At 42.3% G+C, this 24258-nt stretch overlaps 1 protein-coding gene across 2 annotated transcripts in view; it reads left to right on the top strand.

Annotated features, from left to right (window-relative positions):
* Positions 1-24258, top strand: part of LOC106590673 (junctophilin-1) — an 84775-nt gene that overhangs the window by 42178 nt on the left and 18339 nt on the right. For both annotated transcript variants that reach the window (XM_045710786.1, XM_045710787.1), the window contains one exon: positions 14098-14216. In XM_045710786.1, coding sequence (XP_045566742.1) covers positions 14098-14216 — 119 coding nt within the window. The remainder of the gene's footprint in view (positions 1-14097; positions 14217-24258) is intronic.

Below are 24258 nucleotides of genomic sequence, written 5' to 3'. Positions count from 1 at the left end.
ATTTGAAGTCAAATGTCTACTGATGATCTGGTGCTTCTGTCACCAACCAAGGAGGACCTACATCAGCACCTAGATCATCTGCACAGAATCTGGCAGAACTGGGCCCTGACAGTAAATCTCAGTAAGACATAAATAATGGTGTTCCAAAAAAGGTCCAGTTGCCAGGACCACAAATTATATCTAGACACCGTTGCCCTCAAGCACACAAAAAAACGATACATACCTCAGCCTAAACATGAGGACCACAGGTAACTTCCACAAAGCTGTGAACGATCTGAGAGACAAGGCAAGAAGAGCCTTCGATGCCATCAAAAATAACATAAAATTTGGCATACCAATGATAACCTGGCTAAAAATACTTGAATCATTTATAGAATCCATTGCCCTTTATGGTTGTGAGTTCTGTTGTCCACTCACCAACCAATAATTCACTAAACGGGACAAACACTCCGCATGCAGAATTCTGCACAAAAATGTTTTACTTTGTGCACAACGCAAATCCCCAAACGGTTCATGCAGAGCAGCAATAGGACCATATCTGCTAGGTATCAACATCCAGAAAAGATGTTAAATTCTACAACCACCTAAAAGGAAGTGATGCCCACCACATTCCACAACAAAGCCCTCACCTACAGAGAGATGAACCTAGTGAAGAGTCCCCTCAGCAAGCTGGTCCTGGGGCTCCGTTCACAAACACAAACAGACTCCACAGAGGCCAAGGACAGCAACAATTAGATCCAACTATATTATGACACACTGGAAAGAATAAACCAAAAAAACAGACCAAATTGGTATGCTATCTGGCCCTAAACAGAGAGTACACAGTGGCAGAATACCTGACCACTGTGACTGACCCAAAATTAAGAAAATCTGTGACTATGTACAGACTCAGTGAGCATAGCCTTGCCATTTGTATTTGTATTTATTAAGGATCCCCATTAGTTCCTGTCAAGGCAGCAGCTACTCTTCCTGAGGTTTATTATGGATCCCCATTAGTTCCTGCCCAAGGCAGCAGCTACTCTTCCTGGGGTTTATTATGGATCCCCATTAGTTCCTGCCAAGGCAGCAGCTACTCTTCCTGGGCTTTATTATAGATCTCCATTTGTTCCTGCCAAGGCAGCAGCTACTCTTCCTGGGGTTAAGACATTTACATTACATATAAAACAAAAGGTAAAACAGTACATCATATAACATTATTACACCACTACATGTCTACAGTACTAAATGTATAATACCACCATTCAACGTTATTTTAATGTCCGTGTGTGTAGCGTGCTAGCGTTTGTGTGCATATCCGTCCATCTGTACCTGAGTGTGTGTCTCTTCCCAGTGCCCGCTGTTCCACAAGGTGTATGTTCACTTGTTTTTTAAATCTGATTCTACTGCTGCATCAGTTACCTGATGTGGAATAGAGTTCCATGTAGTCATGGCTCTATGTAGTACTGTGCGCCTTCCATAGTCTGTTCTGGACTTGGGGATTGTGAAGAGACCTCTGGTGGCATGTCTTGTGGGGTATGCATGGGTGTCTGAGCTGTGTGCTAGTAGTTTAAACAGACAGCTCTGTAAATTCAGCTTGTCAACACTTCTTACAAAAACAAGTAGTGATGAAGGTAATCTCTCCTCCACTTTGAGCCAGGAGAGACTGACATGCATATTATTAATGTTACCTCCCCATGTACCATGCTGCCCTGTTCTGAGCCCTTCGTTGTGGCACCTGACCACACGACTGAACAGTAGTCCAGGTGCGACAAAACTAGGGCCTGTAGGACCTGCCTTGTTGATAGTGTTGTTAAGAAGACAGCACAGTGTTTTGTTATGGACAGACTTCTCCCCATCTTAGCTACTTTTGTATCAACATGTTTTGACCATGACAGTTTACAATCCAGGGTTACTCCAAGCAGTTTAGTCACCTCAACTTGCTCAATTTCCACATTATTCATTACAAGATTTAGTTGAGATTTAGGGTTTAGAATTATTTGTCCCAAATACAATGCTTTTAGTTTTTGAAATATTTAGGACTAATTTATTTCTTGCCACCCATTCTGAAACTAACTGCAGCTCTTTGTTGAGTGTTGCAGTCATTTCAGTCGCTGTAATAGCTGACGTGTATAGTGTTGAGTCATCAGCATACATAGACACACTGGCTATACTCAAGGCCAATGGCATGTCGTTAGTAAATATTTAAAAAGCATGGGGCCTAGACAGCTGCCCTGGGGAATTCCTGATTCTACCTGGATTATGTGGGATTATGCCATAGGCAGACCTGGCTCTCGAGAGATGACAGGCTATGTGCCCACTGCCCATAAAATGAGGTGGAAACTGAACTACACTTCCTAACTTCCAGCCAAATGTGTAACCACATTAGTGACACATATTTCCCACAGATCACACAGACCCACAAAGGATTTGAAAACAAATCAAACATTGATAAACTCCCATATGTGTTCGGTGAAATTCCACACTGTAGGCTGGACTCAAGTTGTAGAAACATCTCAATTATGATCCATGGAAAAGGGATGTACCTGAGGTCAGTTTAGCCTCTCCAGCGTCTCATCCCGTCAGCGGGATCAAAATCCAGCGAAAAATCATATCGCCAATTAGCATTAAAAAAAAATCATAATTTTTAAAAAAGAATTTTTTTTTTTTTTTTTTATAGATACACCTCTCCTGAATCGACCCACGTCGTCCGATTTCAAAAAGGTTTAACAGGAAAAGCAAATCATTAGATTATGTTAGATGAGTCCATCGTAAAAAGCAGCTTCATAGCCACTTTCCGACCAACCACTTGCATCACATATAATCAAAAAACAGCTAAATGCAGCACTAACCTTTTACAAACTTCATCAGATGGCACCCCTAGGACATCATGTTACACAATGCATGCATTCTTTTGTTCAATAAAGGTCATATTTATATATAAAAACAGCATTTTACATCGGCGTCTGACATTGACTAAATAATTTCCCCTCAAATGCGTCCCGGTAAACAATGCTACAATTCCCTAAATTACTATCCGATAACGATTTTTTAAATTTATATTGTCAATCTAACATTTATAGATGAATATCTCTTGAGAACACCTGTCATACCAGATTTTAAATTAACTTTACTGGGTAATCACACTTTGCGATAAAAGGAGATGCGATACTCAGAAAATGAGCTAATATACAGAGCTCGGCGCCATCTTGGAAACAATCGCATGTCACATCTCATCTTGTATAATATTGTCAATAATCGCCTACCTTTAGTTGTCTTCATCAGAAAGCATCCCAGGTCCACAACAGATGTATTTTCGGTCAAAAAGTCCATACTTCACGTTCCATTAGCCTGCTGTTGGTAGCGCGTCCTATGGCTCTCTCCAAGCGCAGGGCTGAAGTTCCGGATAAAATGAGATTCTCCCGCCTGTAGGTTCGTTCAAACATGTCAAACGTTGTAAAACATTAATCTTCAGGGCCTGTAACACCAAGAGAGCCAATAAGATTCGAGGGGGATGATTTCATTGCCTTTTAAAAGTCTCATAGCAAAGGGTCTGAATAGTTACTTAAATAAGCTATTTCTGTTTTTTTTTATTTTTTTTACAATTTTGCAAAAAAATGTCTATAAACCTGTTTTTGCTTTGTTATTATGTGGTATTGTGTGTAGATTGATGAGGAAAAACATTTATTGAATCCATTTTAAAATAATCCTGTAACGTAACATAACGTGGAAAAAAGTCAAGGGGTCTGAATACTTTCTGAAGGCACTGTATAGAGCCATTATGGCATGGAACTTCCTTCCATCTCATGTTGCTCAAATGAACAGCAAACCTGGTTTCAAAAAACAGTTAAAGCAACACCTCACGGCCCAACGCCTCTCCCCTATTGGACCAGATAGTTTGTACAGTATGTATTGATATGTAGGCTATTGGACCCAGATAGTTTGTGTGTATGTATTGATATGTAGGCTATTGGACCAGATAGTTTGTACAGTATGTATTGATATGTAGGCTATTTGACCCAGATAGTTTGTGTGAATGTATTGATATGTAGGCTATTTGACCCAGATAGTTTGTGTGTATGTATTGATATGTAGGCTATTGGACCCAGATAGTTTGTGTGTATGTATTGATATGTAGGCTATTGGACCCAGATAGTTTGTACAGTATGTATTGATATGTAGGCTATTGGACCCAGATAGTTTGTGTGTATGTATTGATATGTTGGCTATTTGACCCAGATAGTTTGTGTGTATGTTTTGTGTGGAACCCCAGGAAGAGTAGCTGCTGCTTTCGCTTTAGTAAAGTACCAAATATCAGTATCATTCAACAGGAGACTTGCCTGGCATGTCTAGGACTGGCTGGGGCTTAACTGATCTACTTCCTGTCAGTCTCTAGTCTCAGTTCTTCTTCCTGTCAGTCTCTACTCTGTTCTTCTTCCTGTCAGTCTCTACTCTCAGTTCTACTTCCTGTCAGTCTCTACTCTGTTCTACTTCCTGTCAGTCTCTACTCTCTGTTCTTCTCAATGTCAGTCTCTACTCTGTTCTTCTTCCTGTCAGTCTCTACTCTGTTCTACTTCCTGTCAGTCTCTACTCTCTGTTCTTCTCAATGTCAGTCTCTACTCTGTTCTTCTTCCTGTCAGTCTCTACTCCGTTCTTCTTTCTATGAGTTTCAACTCTCTGTTCTTCATCCTGTCTGTCTCTACTCTGATCTTCTTCTAGTCTGTCTGTCACAACTTCCGCCGAGGTCGGGTCCTCTCCTTGTTCGGGCGGCGGGCGGCGGTCGGCGTCGCCAGTCTTCCAGCCATCATTGATCCACTTTTCATTTTCCATGTGTTTTGTCTTGTTTTTCCTCACACCTGGTTTCAATTCCCTCAATTACTTGTTGTGTATTTAACCCTCTGTTCTCCCCATGTCTTTCTGTGGGATTGTTTATTGTAGTGCTTGTGCTTGTTTCCCGTGAGCACACGACGGGTTATTTTTGTGCACATTTATCTTGTTGTTCTGGATGCCGTTGGTTTGGCTTATTAAATCTCCGGTTATTACACAGTTCTGCTCTCCTGCGCCTGACTTCTCTGCCGCCAATTACACACCCTGCTACACAGGCTCTAATCTGTTCTTTTCCATGTCAGTCTATACTCCATTTTTCTTCCTGTCAGTCTCTAGCATATTGTGAATTGGTGTTAGTATTGTCGGCATCCCAAATAGCACCCTATTCACTACACAGTGCCTTTGGAAAGTTTTCAGACCCCTTGTCTTTTTCCACATTTTGTTTTGTTACATACTTATTCTAAAATAGATTAAATAAATAAACATCCTCTGCAATCTTGTAAATCTGAGTCCATAGAGGTGTGCTCAGGTGTTCCGCAAGGTTCCATTTTGGGCCCACTGTTGTTCATTTTGTATATCAACAACATTGGGGGATCTTATTGAAACAGCAGATGTTCATTTTGTATGCAGATGATACTGTTCTTTATTCAAGTAGTAGTAGTTTATCTTTAGCTTTTGAAAATGCCCAAAGAGCATTTAACATACAACAGAATCTGTATGATTTAAAGCTGATTCTAAATGTAGGTAAAACAAAATGCATGGTATTTTCAATGCCAGGCATGTTACTAATCATGTCATTGCTACATTGGCTGGACATACTATAGAGCAAGTTAAAGTGTACAAATATTTGGGTGTGTGGGTTGATGATAAGCTGAGCTTCACTGTGCATGTAGAAAACTTGATAAGGAAGCTCAAGCTGAGAGTAGGTTTTTATTACCACCTGTTTTTCTTTTAAGGCCAGGAAGGAGCTGGTAAGATGTACATTACTGGCGGTTTTAGATTTTAGTGATGTTATATATATGCAGGCCTCAGCCACTACCCTGAGAGCACTTTAGTGTATCATGCAGCCCTCAGGTTCATTACAAATCAAAAACGTCTTAACACATCATTGTGATCTCTACAGCGCCGTTGGCTGGTCGTCATTTTTCTTGCGTAGGCTTAAACACTGGTATACACTGATTTATATGGCCATATTGGGTAAAATGCCATTTTATCTCTGTTCTTTTTTGATCAGGTCGGTAAATAAATATAAATTACGGTCCCATTCTGATTTGCTTCTAACAGTAGCAAGAATTAGAACAGGTCATGGTAGGAATAGTTTTAGTTACTCGGCTCCGTGGTCCTGGAATTCTCTCCTGAACATTTAAACATGTGATGATCTAGTTTCGTTGGTGGAGTTTAAACACTTGATTGATGTATATATATCATAGAAGAGTGTAATTGTTTTTAGGCCAGCTGTTTTTAGTTAAGACTTTCTTGTTTTATAAGTAAAATGTTTTTTGTTGTACTGTATGTGTGTTTATAGTTTTGTGTTAGTGTATGTAAGTTGTTTTGTCTGAAACCTTGTTCCCCCTGCTGCTATTGGACCAGGTCTCTCTTGGAAAAGATATGTTATCTCAATGAGAAAAACCTGTATAAATAAAGGTAAAATCTTTTTTTTTTTAATCAAACTCCATTCTTTGAATGATTCTGTGTCTGCATGTATGTATTACAATTATACACTTCAACAGTGTTTACCACTCCTGCTCCTGGGACATCAATGATTATATATTAGTCTATTGCATAGTTACAGAAACATGATTTAAGTAAAGGCTGATTTGTAATTCATATATATACAGGAATAAAAAATTATGCATATCTAACTCCCTTCATCTGCATTAATCTGAGGACACAGGATAGTATTTCAATGAGATACTTCATTTCAACCAGTGGCGAATGTGAAACGCTTTATTGAAAGAAGTTAATTATCCAGGTGCTATAAATACATAATGCATTATAATTATGATAATTGTAACATTATATTATAAATACAAGTTCAATCTGTACTTCAATGTGCATATGATGTTCATTATAAAAACGAGGAAGAAAGACGAGGTGTAGAAGACAGAAAGGGAAAGAGGTAGGAACAGAGGCAGACAGCATATGATTAATAAATTACAGTGCTACCCTAATATTCTCTCAGTTCATAACAATTACAGTGTCTCTAGCGGTGTCTCCTATCCAGCCTTGGGCTCCCAGTCGGCCCGAAGGTTATCTTAAGAGTGGGTGAGGTGGTGAATATGTGATGACGGGACTGGTTTCCTCTCTCACATCAAAACATAACTGCAGACGAGAGACAGATGGATAGAGAGAGAGCATGACTAAGCCTTGTTTTTTTTATTCTAACACGGTCAGTCATCATAATCATCAGGAGGTGAAATGCAAAACTGACCTTGGATCATTAACTCTGGGACTAAGTACATCTCTGACTGTATTTCAATGTAAAGCATCTCTTTAATAATACTTCCTGTATAATATAAACTGACCATGGATCATTAACTCTGGGACTAACTACATCTCTGACTGTATTTCAATGTAAAGAGTCTCTTTAATAATACTTCCTGTTGACCCGACTCAGTGACCTCTCACCTCTGATCGTGCTGTGCTCTCTGTGTCAGCCAGTTCAGATGCGGGAGGGGTTCACCAAAACAGCTGATATAACCTAGAGGATTTAGGGAGAAGGGGAAGAGGGATGAAGTGAAAGAGAGAGACTGTTATTGTGTGTGTGTGTGTGTGGTCTCACCTGGTGTCCACACTAAGTGGCTACAGAGTACTTTATGCTGAAAAACAGACACATGAGGACAAACAATAGAAGATAATGTCAATAGAAGATACTGTATGTGACGCAGACACCTATCGGAGTGTACCTGAAACATTTAAATATAGAGGGCTATGTGTCTCACCACTTGGTTATTGCAAGGCTAACCCCCAGGGAAATCATGACTTGGCAGCAACAGATAGTCCAGTGAAAATGGCTGAGTGTTTATGTGGTGTAAATCTGAAAATTAGCAGCTGCCATCTTAAAGGTTTTTTAATTAATGCATGTGAGACAGGTTCCATGTACAACAAGACAGGCAGAGATGGAAAGAGAAAAAGAACACAGAACAGATGAATTACCTCTTGTTGTAGACACTTTTGCCAGCAATAAAGCTTCCACGTCTGGCAATATCTACATTTTCTACTCCTTGGTCAACTCGCTCTCTGAAAGTAAAGAAAATAGATACTTTTTTTTGTAGATATGAAAACAATAACTCATATGACCGTTCGGTCTAAAGCAGCAGATGTCATTTTCAGGATACGTCAATAGAGCACAGAAAGCTTAACACCAGACTGGTATTGTGGTTTATCATTAGGTGATGGGAAATATGCAATGATACCTGCTCCATCTACACGCTGCTAAGACTCCCTAACTCTTTTCCATTGTACACGATGACCCATTGCTCTGAGACTTCCTTTGACCATTTTAAAACCGACATGGGGCATCCTTGTCTTAATGGCGCTGACCTTCTGGTCTAACTCTTCATCTGACAGATCAGATCCCTGACAGACATATTGTGTTATTTTGTAAAAAAAAAAGCTAACCATTACACTGTCATGAAATATGATTATATATCGATTATGAAACTAATAGGACATGGCCTGCTTATGAGTTGCCATGAAAGAAAGTTGGATGAATTCAACTAAAAATGGTGAGAACAAGCGTCCGGAGCTAAATGCTTTTGGTTAGCCTGACAATAATAATTGCATTATTTATCGTTCTACGGTATGTATGTAATATAGTAGAATGTTATGAACCGACACTGAATCGTAGGAGCTAACTGCTAGCTATGTAAAAGTTGGATGGAAGAACACCCAGTGCTGTTTACCTGAGATGCCATCGTCACACAGTCCTTCTTCGTAGGTGTTGGACGGAAGAACGCCCAGTGCTGTTTACCTGAGATGCCATCGTCACACAGTCCTTCTTCGTAGGTGTTGGACGGAAGAACGCCCAGTGCTGTTTACCTGAGATGCCATCGTCACACAGTCCTTCTTCGTAGGTGTTCGCTATGACTTTCTTTGTGTCAGAAAAAAAAGTAGCTTTCAGAAGAATTATTTTTTGTTTAAAAAAAAAGATTTTTGCTCTCGACAAAAAAGACACACATTTACCTCCATAGCATATGACAATTTGCCTGTGAATAACCACACCTTCATACAAACGTGCTACTGTATGCAGAATTCTTGACGAACAACCGAAAATGCTACCATATCATGCCAGCACGCCCACAAGCGAGCCACTCAGGATCAGAATGATGACGCGAGGAAGAGGGAAAGGAACGAGATGTGTTGCAAGTTGGGGAGGAGGGCTAATAGCTGAACAATAGACTTTTCAACCTTTACTAAAGAAGTCTAATAGCCGAGCTTGGTGTGAAAACCTTCCCCCTCCTATCACAGACCAGATTTGCCCTAACGACCAAGGGGTAGCTTGCTACTCAATGTAATAAAGTAATGACTTTACAAATAAGTTACCTTACCCGTTATGTTGGCTGACAATTTGTTAGCCACGCTGTCCTTATGAACAACATAGCATATCATTACAGCAGTATGTACCGTTATCTTAGCTAGCTACTTAACGTTTGTAGTTATACATCAAACTTGACAGTATATTAACTATAGGCTATCAAACTACCCAACGTTTATTGACTTGATTTTTCCCGTCATTCTTAGCTTAGCTAAATGGTATAGTCGTTTTGCGTTCTCAATGGACATTCCGGTGCTTTCGTAAATTGTCTCTGGATATCTACTCTGATTTCAGAGCACTCTCATCTAAGTGTACCAGAGCGCAGAATAATTAATTTATGAGCGCTTAACACCGGTTGAATATAGCCGGTGTCATTAAACATCGGCAAAAAAGCGTAATTAAATTGTTTCCAGCAGCACAGTAACAGTCACCAACGCTCTGGTTAATACAAAAACTGCCTTACCAGCTCTGCTAGGGCGAGTAAAATGGTCAGAGTAGTCTCATTTGTGTCTGGAAGTAACTAGCAAGTTAGTCAACGTTAGCTTAGGTGCTTGACTGCTGTTGTAAGGCCAGAACGCACAAATCAACCCTAATCCTCGGCCCGAACGTCAAGTGTGCGCTCAGAGAGCGAAACGGTCTGAATTTACAAACTGACAACACTGAATTTATGAGCGTCAAATTGTACAGCGCAATATTTTCTGTTCCATCCTAACGGAAACCCAGAGGGTTTTTCATTTTTCATGGAATAGAAACACCATAATATTAATCAAATTAATTATGCAAGTACCAGTCAAAAGTTTGGACACACCTACTCATTCCAGGATTTTCCTTAATTTTTACTATTTTCAACATTGTAGAATAATAGTGAAGACATCACAACTATGAAATAACACCGGTCTTCACTCTGCATTCTGCATTCTGTAGTACAGACATGGCCTACTCTCCCTTATGTAAGGAATTAGGCACTTTCCCATGTTAACTACAGTATGCACTGTATTCTAGACTTCACAGTAGCCTAATAAACAAATACAAATATTTCATTAATAAAATAATGATGAAAAAAAATACTCTTTCAAAATGCAGATGTTGATTTAGTTATGGATCCATAACGAATTACTATGGGAATAAATATCACTGATTTACAGAAATATTGGAACAAAGTTGTCTAATCAAGGCAAACAATTTAGAATCCTTCAATCCTGTAGCCTACTCCCGACCGTCACGTTGTACAGCGGAAATCCTGAAGGTTTCGTTTTTCTCTGAATAGAAACACCATAATATTAATCAAATTAGTTAGGCCAAATTTCTTAAAATCAATCCCATATACTATGTTACTACAAAAAAAGGTTTTAAATTCTCTGGTAATGCCAATACGGAATACTATCAAATGCGTCTCAAAGATGCCTGCTGGTGGTCAAATTAGCAATAACTTGCAGTAACAGAAAAAAATGGTTGACAATTAATTGACGTGCCACAGAATGCTGCAGCAGCACGCAAGGTGTACTGCAGTCTGACACAACTTTTAAAGGAGGAACCATTGTATGAGCCTCAAAATTGAGCTCAGGTGCATCCTGTTTCCATTGATCGTCCTTGAGATGTTTCTACAACTTGATTGGTGTCCACCTGTGGTAAAATCAATTAATTGGACATAATTTGGAAAGCCACACACCTGTCTAAGTGAGGTCCCACAGTTGACAGTGCATGTCAGAGCAAAAACCAAGCCATGACGTTGAAAGTATTGACCGCAGAGTTCCGAGACAGGATTTTGTCAAGGCACAGATCTGGGGAAGGGTACCAAAACATTTCTTCAACATTGAAGGTCCCCAAGAACACAGTGGCCTCCATCATTCTTAAATGGAAGAAGTTTGGAACCACCAAGACTCTTCCTAGAGCTGGCTGCCCGACCAAACTGAGCAATTGGGGGAGAAGGGCATTGGTCTGGGAGGTGACCAAGAACCCAATGGTCACTCTGACAGAGCTCCAGAGTTCTTCTGTGGAGATTAGAGAACCTTCCAGAAGGACAACCATCTCTGCAGCACTCCACTAATCAGGCCTTTATGGTAGAGTGGCCAGACGGAAGCCACTCCTCAGTAAAAGGCACATGACAGCTCGCTTGGAGTTTGCCAAAAGGCACCTAAAGACTCTCAGACCATGAGAAACAAGATGGTCTGATGAAACCAAGATTGAACTCTTTGGCCTGAATGCCAAGCATCACGTCTGGAGGAAACCTGGCACCATCCTTCCCTGGTAATTCTACCACCATTAGTGGTGGTACAATTATGCTGTGGTGATGTTTTTCAGCGGTGGGGACTGGGAGACTAATCAGGATCGAGGGAAAGATGAACGGAGCAAAGTACAGAGAGATCCTTGATAAAATCCTGCTCCAGAGTGCTCAGGTCATCAGACTGGGGCAGAGGTTCACCTTCCAACAGGACAATGACCCTAAGCACACAGCCAAGACAACGCAGGAGTGGCTTAGGGACAAGTTTCTTAAAGTCTGTGAGTGGCCCAGCCAGAGCCCGGACATGAACCCGATGTTACATCTGTAGAGACCTGAAAATAGCTGTGCAGCGACACTCCCCATCCAACCTGACAGATCTTGAGAGGATCTGCAGAGAAGAATGAGAGAAACTCCCCAAATACAGGTGTGCCAAGCTTGTAGAACCATAACCAAGAAGACTCGAGGCTGTAATAGCTGCCAAAGGTGCTTCAACAAAGTACTGAGTAAAGGGTCTGAATACTTATGTAAATGTCATATTTGAGTTTTTGATATTTAATAAATCGACAAAAATGTCTAAAAAACTGTTTTTGCTTTGTCATTTTGGGGTATTTTGTGTAGATTAATGATGGAAAAAAAGTAATTTAATAAATTTTAGAATGAGGCTGTAACCTAACAAAATGTGGGAAAAGTCAAGGGGTCTGCATACTCTCCGAAGGCACTGTATCGTGGACAATTTTTTTACGAATAGAATCCCATTTTTTCTTAAATCCATTGTGTTGTTTACTCTCTGTTCCTCTGCTGTAATTGTGTTCTGGTCTGAGTTTGTTCTTAAAATCCTCTGTCCCTAATATGTGTGTGTGTGTGTGTGTGTGTGTGTGTGTGTGTGTGTGTGTGTGTGTGTGTGTGTGTGTGTGTGTGTGTGTGTGTGTGTGTGTGTAACCCTAATGCAAACTGTAACTGCTCACAGCCTGTCCTCATCTAGTACCCTGCCACGGCTCTCAGGGTGTGTGTGTGTGTGTGTGTGTGTGTGTGTGTGTGTGTGTGTGTGTGTGTGTGTGGGTGTGTGTGTGTGTGTGTGAGCTACCATCTCACCACAGTATTGTGCAGTAATGCAGCTATGTGGTAATACTAATCATGATCCCAAAACTCATTAGGGCATTTTGGCTTTAGGTACATTCTGTTGGATGTTGACTGTGTCTCCTCCCTCTCCAACTGTTGTTGCTGTTCTGAGCGTAACCCTATTCTCTATTCCCTTTTGATTCTGGTCAAAAGTGGTGCACTATATAGGGAATAGGGTGCCATAGGCCTCTGCTCTAAAGTAGTGCACTATATAGGGAATAGGGTTCCATAGGGCTCTGGTCTAAAGTAGTGCACTATATAGGGAATAGGGTGCCATAGGGCTCTGCTCTAAAGTAGTGCACTATATAGGGAATAGGGTTCCATAGGGCTCTGGTCTAAAGTAGAGCACTATATAGGGAATAGGGTGCCATAGGGCTCTGCTCTAAAGTAGTGCACTATATAGGGAATAGGGTGCCATAGGCCTCTGCTCTAAAGTAGTGCACTATATAGGGAATAGGGTTCCATAGGGCTCTGGTCTAAAGTAGAGCACTATATAGGGAATAGGGTGCCATAGGGCTCTGCTCTAAAGTAGTGCACTATATAGGGAATAGGGTGCCATATGGCTCTGGTCTAAAGTAGTGCACTATATAGGGAACAGGGTGCCATAGGGCTCTAAAGTAGTGCACTATATAGGGAATAGGGTGCCATAGGGCTCTGCTCTAAAGTAGTGCACTATATAGGGAATAGGGTTCCATAGGGCTCTGCTCTAAAGTAGTGCACTATATAGGGAATAGGGTTCCATAGGGCTCTGGTCTAAAGTAGTGCACAATGTAGGGAATAGGGTGCCATAGGGCTCTGGTCTAAAGTAGAGCACTATATATAGGGAATAGGGTTCAATTTGGGACATAAAGATAGAGGAGAAGTGTTCTGGGTTCTAGTTAACTCACAGCCATGCTACTCTCTCATATAGAGGAAAACACACTGGAGAAGCGTTCTGGATTCTAGTTAACTCACAGCCATGCTACTCTCTCATATAGAGGAAAACACACTGGAGAAGCGTTCTGGATTCTACCTGATGATATGCGTATGCCAAAAGCTTTGTGTGCATATATGTGTGCACAGGTGTGTTTGAAAACTATTTGTGTGTGACTGTGTGTGTGTGTGTGTGTGTGTGTGTGTGTGTGTGTGTGTGTGTGTGTGTGTGTGTGTGTGTGTGTGTTTTGCCTGCCTTCATGACCTACTCCAGCCCAGGATGGTCCTCCGGCAGAGTAGTGAGAGAGGGAGAGAGAGAGAGAGGGAGAGAGAGAAGAGTGAGATATTGAGATTAGCTCAGATTTAGCTGTAAACTTTACAGAAATGTACGATTAAACCGATTAAACGATTAAATCTTGTTGTAATCTACAGGTAACTGTCCGTCAGTAAAACAGTGAGTGTGTGTGTTGCTGTTCTAATGCGGAGTGTGTGTGTTTTTCTCCAGGACGGCTCATGCCAGGACGAAGGGAGAGGCAGCAGACCAGGCAGCTATCTCTGCCGGACAGGATTGTGACATCGCTAGGGCTGTCGCTAGGGAGCTGTCCCCAAACTTCCACCAACCAGGTAACATTCTAGACCACCTGACTTCCACCAACCAGGTAACATTCTAGACCACCTGACTTCCATTAACCAGGTAACATTCTAGACCACCTGACTTCCACCAACCAGGTAACATTCTAGACCACCTGACTTCCATTAACCAGGTAACATTCTAGACCACCTGACTTCCACCAACCAGGTAACATTCTAGATCCCCAAACTTCCATTAACCAGGTAACATTCTAGACCACCTGACTTCCATTAACCAGGTAACATTCTAGACCACCTGACTTCCACCAACCAGGTAACATTCTAGACCACCTGACTTCCATTAACCAGGTAACATTCTAGACCACCTGACTTCCATTAACCAGGTAACATTCTAGACCACCTAACTTCCACCAACCAGGTAACATTCTAGACCACCTGACTTCCATTAACCAGGTAACATTCTAGATCACCTTGTCACATTCACTATCCATGTATCAGTAACTCAGGGGGGGGGGTGCTATCCTAGCATGCCCCTATTTGAACAGGCCCCTATACCAAACCAACAGGCCCCTATACCAAACCAACAGGCCCCTATACAAACCTGCCTCTATACAAACCTGCCCCTATACAACCAGGCCCCTATATGAACAGGCCCCAATACAAACAAGCCCCAATACAACCAGGCCCCTATATGAACAGGCCCCAATACAAACAAGCCCCAATACAAACAGGCCCCTATATGAACAGGCCCCTATATGAACAGGCCCCAATACAACCAGGCCCCTTTACAAACAGGCCACAATACTAACAGGCCCCTATTCAAACAGGCCCCTATACCAAACCAACAGGCCCCAATGCTAACAGGCCCCTATTCAACCAGGCCCCTATACCAAACCAACAGGCCCCTATACAAACCTGCCCCTATACAAACCTGCCCCAAAACAAACAGGCCCCTATACAAACCTGCCCCTATACAAACCTGCCCCTATACAAACAGGCCCCAATACAAACCTGCCAAACCTGCCAAAAACCTAGGAAGAAACCTAGAGAGGAACCAGGCTATGAGGGGTGGCCAGTCCTCTTCTGGCTGTGCCGGGTGGATATTATAACAGAACATGGTCAAGATGTTAAAATGTTCATAAATGACCAGCATGGTCAAATAATAATAATCATAGTAGTTGTCGAGGGTGCAACAAGCACGTCCGGTGAACAGGTCAGGGTTCCATAGCCGCAGGCAGAACAGTTGAAACTGGAGCAGCAGCACGGCCAGGTGGACTGGGGACAGCAAGGAGTCATCATACCAGGTAGTCCTGAGGCATGGTCCTAGGGCTCAGGTCCTCCGAGAGAAAGACAGAAAGAGAGAAAGAGAATTAGAGAGAGCATACTTAAATTCACACAGGACACCGGATAAGACAAGAGAAATTCTACAGATGTAACAGACTGACCCTAGCCCCCCGACACATAAACTACTGCAGCATAAATACTGGAGGCTGAGACAGGAGGGATCAGAAGACACTGTGGCCCCATCCGATGATATATATACAAACCTGCCCCTATACAACCAGGCCCCTATATGAACAGGACCCAATACAAACAGGCCCCAATACAAACAGGCCCCAATACTAACAGGCCCCTATACAAACAGGCCCCACTACAAACAGGCCCCAATACAAACAGGCCCCAATACTAACAGGCACCTATACAAACAGGCCCCAACAAAAACAGGCCCTTATTCCAACAGGCCCCTATACCAAACCAACAGGCCCCTATACCAAACCAACAGGCCCCTATACAAACCTACCTCTATACAAACCTGCCCCAATACAACCAGGCCCCTATATGAACAGGCCCCAATACTAACAGGCCCCAATACTAACAGGCCCCTATACAACCAGGCCCCTATATGAACAGGCCCCAATACAAACAGGCCCCAATACTAACAGGCCCCTATTCAAACAGGCCCCTATACAAACAGGCCCCTATACGAACAGGCCCCTATACGAACAGGCCCCTATATGAACAGGCTCCTATATGAATAGGCCCCAATACAAACAGGCCCCTATACAAACAGGCCCCTATATGAACAGGCCCCAATACAAACAGGCCCCAATACAAACAGTCCCCTATATGAACAGGCCCCAATACAAACAGGCCCCTATATGAACAGGCCCCAATATGTATAGGCCCCAATATGAACAGGCCCCAATATGAATAGGCCCCAATACAAACAGGCCTCTATATGAACAGGCCCCTATATGAACAGGCCTCTATATGAACAGGCCCCTATATGAACAGGCCCCAATACAAACAGGCCCCTATATGTATAGGCCCCAATATGAACAGGCCCCAATATAAACAGGCCCCTATATGAACAGGCCCCAATATGAACAGGCCCCAATACAAACAGGCCCCTATACTAACAGTCCCCAATTTGAACAGGCCCCAATACAAACAGGCCCCAATACAAACAGGCACCTATATGAACAGGCCCCAATACAAACAGGCCCCAATACAAACAGGCCCCAATACAAACAGGCACCTATACGAACAGGCCCCTATATGAACAGGCCCCTATATGAACAGGCCCCTATATGAACAGGCCCCTATATGAACAGGCCCCTATATGAACAGGCCCCTATATGAACAGGCCCCTATATGAACAGGCCCCAAAACAAACAGGCCCCTATACAAACCTGCCCCTATACAAACAGGCCCCTATACGAACAGGCCCCAATACAAACAGGCCCCAATACAAACAGGCCCCAATACAAACAGGCCCTTATATGAACAGGCCCCTATATGAACAGGCCCCTATATGAACAGGCCCCTTACTGACCTCCCAGCATGTTTTCATAGTACAGTAAACCTACACAGTAAACTCCCTGTAGCCCCAGGTACCAGGTCCAGGGTTAGGGTAACAAGGACTGGGGGAATACAGTATTTGAAATTATTGTTTTCACAAGCGCCTGTCTCAATCAAATGTATTTATAAAGCTCTTTTTACATCAGCAGATGTCACAAAGTGCTGGTACAGAAACCCAGCCTAAAACCCCCAAACAGCAAAGCAATGCAGATGTAGAAGCATGGTCTTTTCTTCGCATGCTCTCTCTCTCTCTCTCTCTCTCTCTCTCTCTCTCTCTCTGTATTTATCTCTCTCTCTCTCTCTCTCTCTGTATTTATCTCTCTCTGTATTTATCTCTCTCTCTCTCCCTGTATTTATCTCTCTCTATTTATCTCTCTCTCTCTCCCTTTATATTTATCTCTCTCTCTTTATATTTATCTCTCTCTCTCTCTCTCTCTCTCTCTCTCTCCCTGTATTTATCTCTCTTTATATTTATCTCTCTCTCTCTCTCTCTTTATATTTATCTCTCTCTCTCTCTCTCTTTATATCTCTCTCTCTCTCTCTCTCTCTCTCTCTCTCTCTCTCTCTCTCTCTCTCTCTCTCTCTCTCTCTCTCTCTCTCTCTCTCTCTCTCTCTCTCTCTCTCTCTCTCTCTCTCTCTCTCTCTCTCTCTCTCTCTCTCTCTCTCTCTCTCTCTCTCCTTATATTTATCTCTCTCTCTCTCTCTCTATGTCTATCCCTTTCTCTATCTATTTTCAGTTATTTAAGTTTCACCGAAGTTGTACTTGTGCCATTTATGGAAAGATGTGTTCTAATTGAAGCCCTGAGTCTGTATTGACCTGAGTCCCAGCTCCTGACCAGTATCTATGAATACTCTGTCATGAAAGGTCTGCATTCCAAATGCCACCCTACCCCATACCCTTTTACCTATATAGTGCACTACTTTTGACCTAGCCTTGCTACAAACCAGGCTTCCAACGACGTGATTTTGGAGGTGAGGCAACGTAAGACTACTTTTGACCAGACCCTCGTGGGCCCTGTTCAAACGTAGTGCACTATATAGGGAATATAGGGTGTCATTTAGGACACAGATGTCTGTCGTTCTAAGGGGCTGTAATATTAAACCAGAGCCATTGAACAAGGTTACACAATGAGCCACTGTGTTTCAGCACTGAGCCTGTTTGGGCATGGTAGAAACGGGTACAGTAAAATGTTCTGGATAGAATGGGGGCATTGACGAGAGTCTGGGCAACATTATACTAGATCTCTTCTGTCATAAAAGTATGAAACGTAAAAAAAAAATATTTTACTGATTTAGCTTGTTTTTGTTAGTTTTATTTTTGTATATTTTTTAATCTTGTAATAGTGCGTTCTCAGTATGGTCCTGTTTTGCTCAGTTGGTAAGGCATGGTGCTTGCAATGCCATGGTTGTGGGTTTGATTCCTACCGGGGACCCCCATAGGAAAATACATACACACTGTACTGTAAGTGTCTTTGAATGAAGCAGCCAGTAGCTCCTGTTTGAGTTATTCTCTGTGAGGTCCCCTAAATACCAGCTTGGTGTCACCTTACTCCATTCCTCTTTACAGGGTAAGAGGAGTTTTACAAGGAAATGCCTGCTACCTGATGCTACATAAATCCTCATGGTTAGGGCTCCGACGGGGTCAAGGGGTCAGGTTCGAGGTTAGAACCAGTCAGTAAATTCCAATGATAAAAGGACTTAGACACCCGACGAACCGTTCATCATGAAATCAGTATGTTTTTAGCTGCTACACTATTTTACCAGGCAAGTCAGTTAAGAACAAATTATTATTTCACAATGACAGCCTACCGGGGAACAGTGGGTTAACTGCCTTGTTCAGGGGAAGAACGACAGATTTGTACCTCGTCAGCTCAGAGGATTCGATCTTGCAACCATTTCGGTTACTAGTCCAACGCTCTAACCACTAGGCTACGCTGCCGCCGCTAGACAGCTTCTACCGGCCCAGAGTGTTCCATGGGCTGGTAACTTAGGAAAGCTTGAAGGGCCTTAGCAGGCCTCAGAGCATAATAGATACATCCTTTAGTAATGGTCCAGAACTCTACCCATAATAATGTAATAACTTCTTCATACCACCCAAGTCCCTACACTCCAAAAGTGTTCTGCAGCTGTCCCCATAGGATAACCTTTTTTTGGTTCCAGGTAGAACTCTCTTGGGTTCCATGCGTAACAGTATAGCTTCCGTCCCTCTCCTCGCCCCAACCCGGGCTTGAACCAGGGACCCTCTGCACACGTCAACAACAGCCACCACCACGAAGCATCGTTACCCATCGCGCCACAAAATCCACGGCCCTTTGCAGAGCAAGGAGAACAACTACTTCACGATCTCAGAGCGAGTGACGTCGCCAATTGAAACGCTATTAGCGCGCATCACCGCTAATTAACTAGCCATTTCACATCGGTTACACATGTAGAACCCTCTGTGTAAAGGGTTCTACATGGAACACAAAATGATTCTACCTGAAACCAAAAGGAGTTCTTCAAAGGGTTATTGGGACAGCTGAAGAACCCTTTTTGGTTCTAGATAGCAGCATTTTATCTAAAAGTGTAGAGACAGCCTGTCTCGGTAGCTACTTCACCCCTCCTTCCCTCCCTCAGCAGCCCCAGGTATATTTAGTCCTGTGACCTAGTCTGGTAGCACTGATGTGGCTCTCTGCCCAACTCTCGCTGGCTATAATATAGTGTATGAGTAGCAGATCAACAATGAGAGGCATGTGAACGTGTCCCTTTATGCAGCCTCAGAGTCACACTGGCAGCCTCCAAAATGGTACACTAAAATGTGTGCACTATATGCGGACAATAGGGTGAGATTTCGGAGGTACTATATCTACTGACATACTGGCAGGCTGGGGACAGGACAAGGTCTGTTGGTTGTTGGTTGTTGGTGTTGTGGAAAACACTGGTAATCCCTGTCCACCCGGTGAGCCTCAGACAGGTGTTCTAGAATGTCTTAGAGTTCCAGAGTGTTCCAGAGTTCGAGTATCCTAGAGTTCTAGAGTGTTCCAGAGTTCGAGTATCCTAGAGTTCTAGATGTTCCAGAGTTCGAGTATCCTAGAGTTCTAGAGTGTTCCAGAGTTCGAGTATCCTAGAGTTCTAGAGTTCTAGTGTTCTATAGTGTCCAAGGGTTCTATAGTGTTCTAGAGTTGAGTATCCTAGAGTTCTAGAGTGTTCCAGAGTTCGAGTATCCTAGAGTTCTAGTGTTCTAGAGTTCTATAGTGTTCTGGAGTTCTATAGTGTTCTTGAGTTCTATAGTGTTCTAGAGTTCTATAGTGACTTCACACTGATCTATTTTTTACAGAAACACATAAAATCCCTTTTTTGTTCGACTGAGGGACCTTACGATTATCTGTATGTGTGGGGTACAGAGGTGAGGTAGTCATTTAAACATCATGTTAAACACTATTATTACACACAGAGTGAGTCCATGCAACTTATTATGTGACTTGTTAAGCAAATTGTTACTCCTGAACTCATTTAGGCCATAACAAAGGGGTTGAATACTTATTGACTCAACACATTTAAGTTTTACATTTTATATGAATTCTAAAGAAAATCCAAAAAAACATAACTCCAGTTTGACGTTATGGGGTACAATAACTCTGATAACTAAGTTACAATAACTTAGTTACAATAACTCTGATAACTAAATTACAATAACTTAGTTACAATAACTCTGATAACTAAATTACAATAACTCTGATAACTAAGTTACAATAACTTAGTTACAATAACTCTGATAACTAAGTTACAATAACTTATTTAAAATTAACCTCACAGATAGCAGTGTTGGGCGATTTGGAAAGCCATAGTTAGTCAATAAATAATATAATAATACTCGTAGTAAAGGTTTCAATCTTTAGCTCACGATCTGTGGATTCTTTAGGATTATAAAGGTTAAAAAATGTTGTAAAACATCATAGCACAATTGAAAAATATATGGAAACATGGAATCCAAATGAGGGTGGTCTATGGTGATAGGTGGGATGGGCTGAGAGTGGCTGAGGGGTGGGATTATAAAGAGCTGAGGTCTATGGTGATAGGTGGGATGGGCTGAGAGTGGCTGAGGGGTGGGATTAAAGAGCTGAGGTCTATGGTGATAGGTGGGATGGGCTGAGAGTGGCTGAGGGGTGGGATTAAAGAGCTGAGGTCTATGGTGATAGGTGGGATGGGCTGAGAGTGGCTGAGGGGTGGGATTATAAAGAGCTGAGGTCTATGGTGATAGGTGGGATGGGCTGAGAGCGGCTGAGTTTAAAGAGCTGAGGTCTATGGTGATAGGTGGGATGGGCTGAGAGTGGCTGAGGGGTGGGATTAAAGAGCTGAGGTCTATGGTGATAGGTGGGATGGGCTGAGAGTGGGATTATAAAGAGCTGAGGTCTATGGTGATAGGTGGGATGGGCTGAGAGTGGCTGAGGGGTGGGATTATAAAGAGCTGAGGTCTATGGTGATAGGTGGGATGGGCTGAGAGCGGCTGAGGGGTGGGATTAAAGAGTTTATGTTTGGTCATGTGTTATTGTCATGTGACTGCTTTCTATAAAAGTATCATGTATATGTAAAATGTGTGTATATGTAGCAGAAATGTTCGAAAATATATATATATATATATATATATATTTGTCCCATCTGTGTGGATGGGTTACAAAATAATCAATAAAATACTCCCAGAAGAAAAGCAAGGTCCCTTTCAAAACCCTAACAGATTATCACCCAGTTTCTCTCTTGTCTGTGCGTTCGTGTGCGGTTCAGATGAGGGTCACTGGGAAGAGAACCGTGACCTTTTACGATTGGTTCACACATACCACCACGGCCTAAACACTGTGTGTGTTTTGTGTGCTGCTTGCATGCGTGCGTGCGTGCTTGACCGCGTGTCCGTATGGTCCGCATTACCGCGTGACCGCGTGCGTGCGTGCGTGCGTGTGTGAGAGAGATCCCGTGTGTATGGTGGGTGTGTTTTATGGAGTGACGTTAATTGGTCTATATTTGGAGGTGATGTGTGCTACCCGGGAACCAATGGAGACATAGCTGGAATCCCAGGCAGCGTTCTGGGGGGGGCGATAGCTTAGCTCTCTGCCCCCCCCTTTCTCTCTCCTCTGCCTGGGCCTGACACACACCACCTGTCCCTTCTCTCAGACAGACCTCCTGGAGGGTGAAGGGGAAGGAGAGGGAGGTGTACAGAGGGCCAACCTACCCCTTATGATTCTAACGTTTTCCTTACCTCTAATACCTTAACACTTTACCATAATGGATAACAGTAAAGGTTCATAAATATGGCGGCCCATTTTATGTATGGTCCTTGCTATCTGAGATCCTTGGAACGTCAAAACACATATCAGGACAAGAGATAACACAACACTAGATAAAGAGAGACCTAAGACAACAACATAGCATGGTAGCAACACAACATGACAACAACATGGTAGCAACACATGTCAACACAGCATGGTAGCAACACCAACATGGTAGCAACACAGCATGGTAGCAACACAACATGACAACAACATGGTAGCAGCACAACATGGCGGCAGAACAACATGGTAGCAGCACAAAACATGGTACAAACATTATTGGACAAAGACAACAGCACAAAGGGCAAGAAGGTAGAGACAACAATACATCACACAAAGCAGCCACAACTGTCAGTAAAAGTGTCCATGATTGAGTCTTTGAATGAAGAGATTGAGATAAAACTGTCCAGTTTGAGTGTTTGTTGCAGCTCGTTCCAGTCGCTGGCTGCAGTGAACTGAAAAGAGGAGCGACCCAGGGATGTGTGTGCTTTGGGGACCTTTAACAGAATGTGACTGGCAGAACGGGTGTTGTATGTGGAGGATGAGGGCTGCAGTAGATATCTCAGATAGGGGGGAGTGAACGGGTGTTGTATGTGGAGGATGAGGGCTGCAGTAGATATCTCAGATAGGGAGGAGTGAACGGGTGTTGTATGTGGAGGATGAGGGCTGCAGTAGCTATCTCAGATAGGGGGGAGTGAACGGGTGTTGTATGTGGAGGATGAGGGCTGCAGTAGCTATCTAAAGGAGGATAAAAAATGAAAACTATCAGTCAACGGAGGAAAAAGGGCTCACCGTAATCTCAAGATGACGGACGAACAGGTGGATACAATTGATTTTCAAAGGGCTCACCGTTTCGGTGGCAGAGGGGAGGGAAGACCCTTGTTCCGATCGAAGCTATGCTAACTCACTGCAAAATTAAGTTTGCCTTCTTACGACAGTGTAGGGAACCCGAAGAGAACCCCATTCTCTATTTATGAACAATTTCCCCATGAAATAGTGGAGAGACAACGTGCCCTGTACCCCACTTTCAAAAGGCTCTGAGCAGAGAAGCAGAATGTTTGTCTAGTGGTCGAAACAACCAAATGTTCAAGGACTCGAAGATTCCAACGTGGCTGTGAGTGATAGTGTAACAGTATAGCTTCCGTCCCTCTCCTCTCCCCAACCTGGGCTCGAACCAGGGACCGTCTGCACACATCGACAACAGCCACCCTCAAAGCATAGTTACCCATCGCCCCACAAAAGCCGCGGCCCTTGCAGAGCAAGGGGAACAACTACTTCAAGATCTCAGAGCGAGTGACGTCACGGAATGAAACGCTGTTAGCGCGCACCACCGCTAACTAGCTAGCCATTTCACATCGGTTACACTAGCTACCTCCTGACTGATACACATTTGCTCCGCATTACACAGTACAATTACGGATTCATTTGTTTTTTACAACAACAACAACAAAATTTTTTTAACATTATGGACTCAATTTAATTTGAAATGTTTTATTTTGTATATTTTTTTTATTCATGTAGTATGGAACCATGGACTTACAATAAGGTTGGATTTATGGTAATGCAGAATGGGTATGATGGATTTATCCTTTTTATATTTAGGCAATATGGAACTTTGAACTATATGGACTTAAAAATCAGGTTTTGATTTAGGGGAAGATGGGTAAGACTGACCTTTTACTTTTTATTGATTATTTAATTAATTAATTAATTAATAATAATAATAACAATAACAATAATTAATGATTTAATTAATTAATAATAACAATAGTTAATGATTTAATTAATAATAATAATAACAATAATTAATTAATAATAACAATAATTAATTAATTAATAATAACAATAACAATCATTAATGATTTAATTAATAATAATAATAACAACAATAATTAATAAATAATAATAATAAT

This window comes from Salmo salar, chromosome ssa29 (genome assembly GCF_905237065.1).
Source record: "Salmo salar chromosome ssa29, Ssal_v3.1, whole genome shotgun sequence".
NCBI lineage: Eukaryota > Metazoa > Chordata > Actinopteri > Salmoniformes > Salmonidae > Salmo > Salmo salar.
Note: the sequence above shows the minus strand (reverse complement) of the source record. Positions and strands in the feature narration are given on the sequence as shown.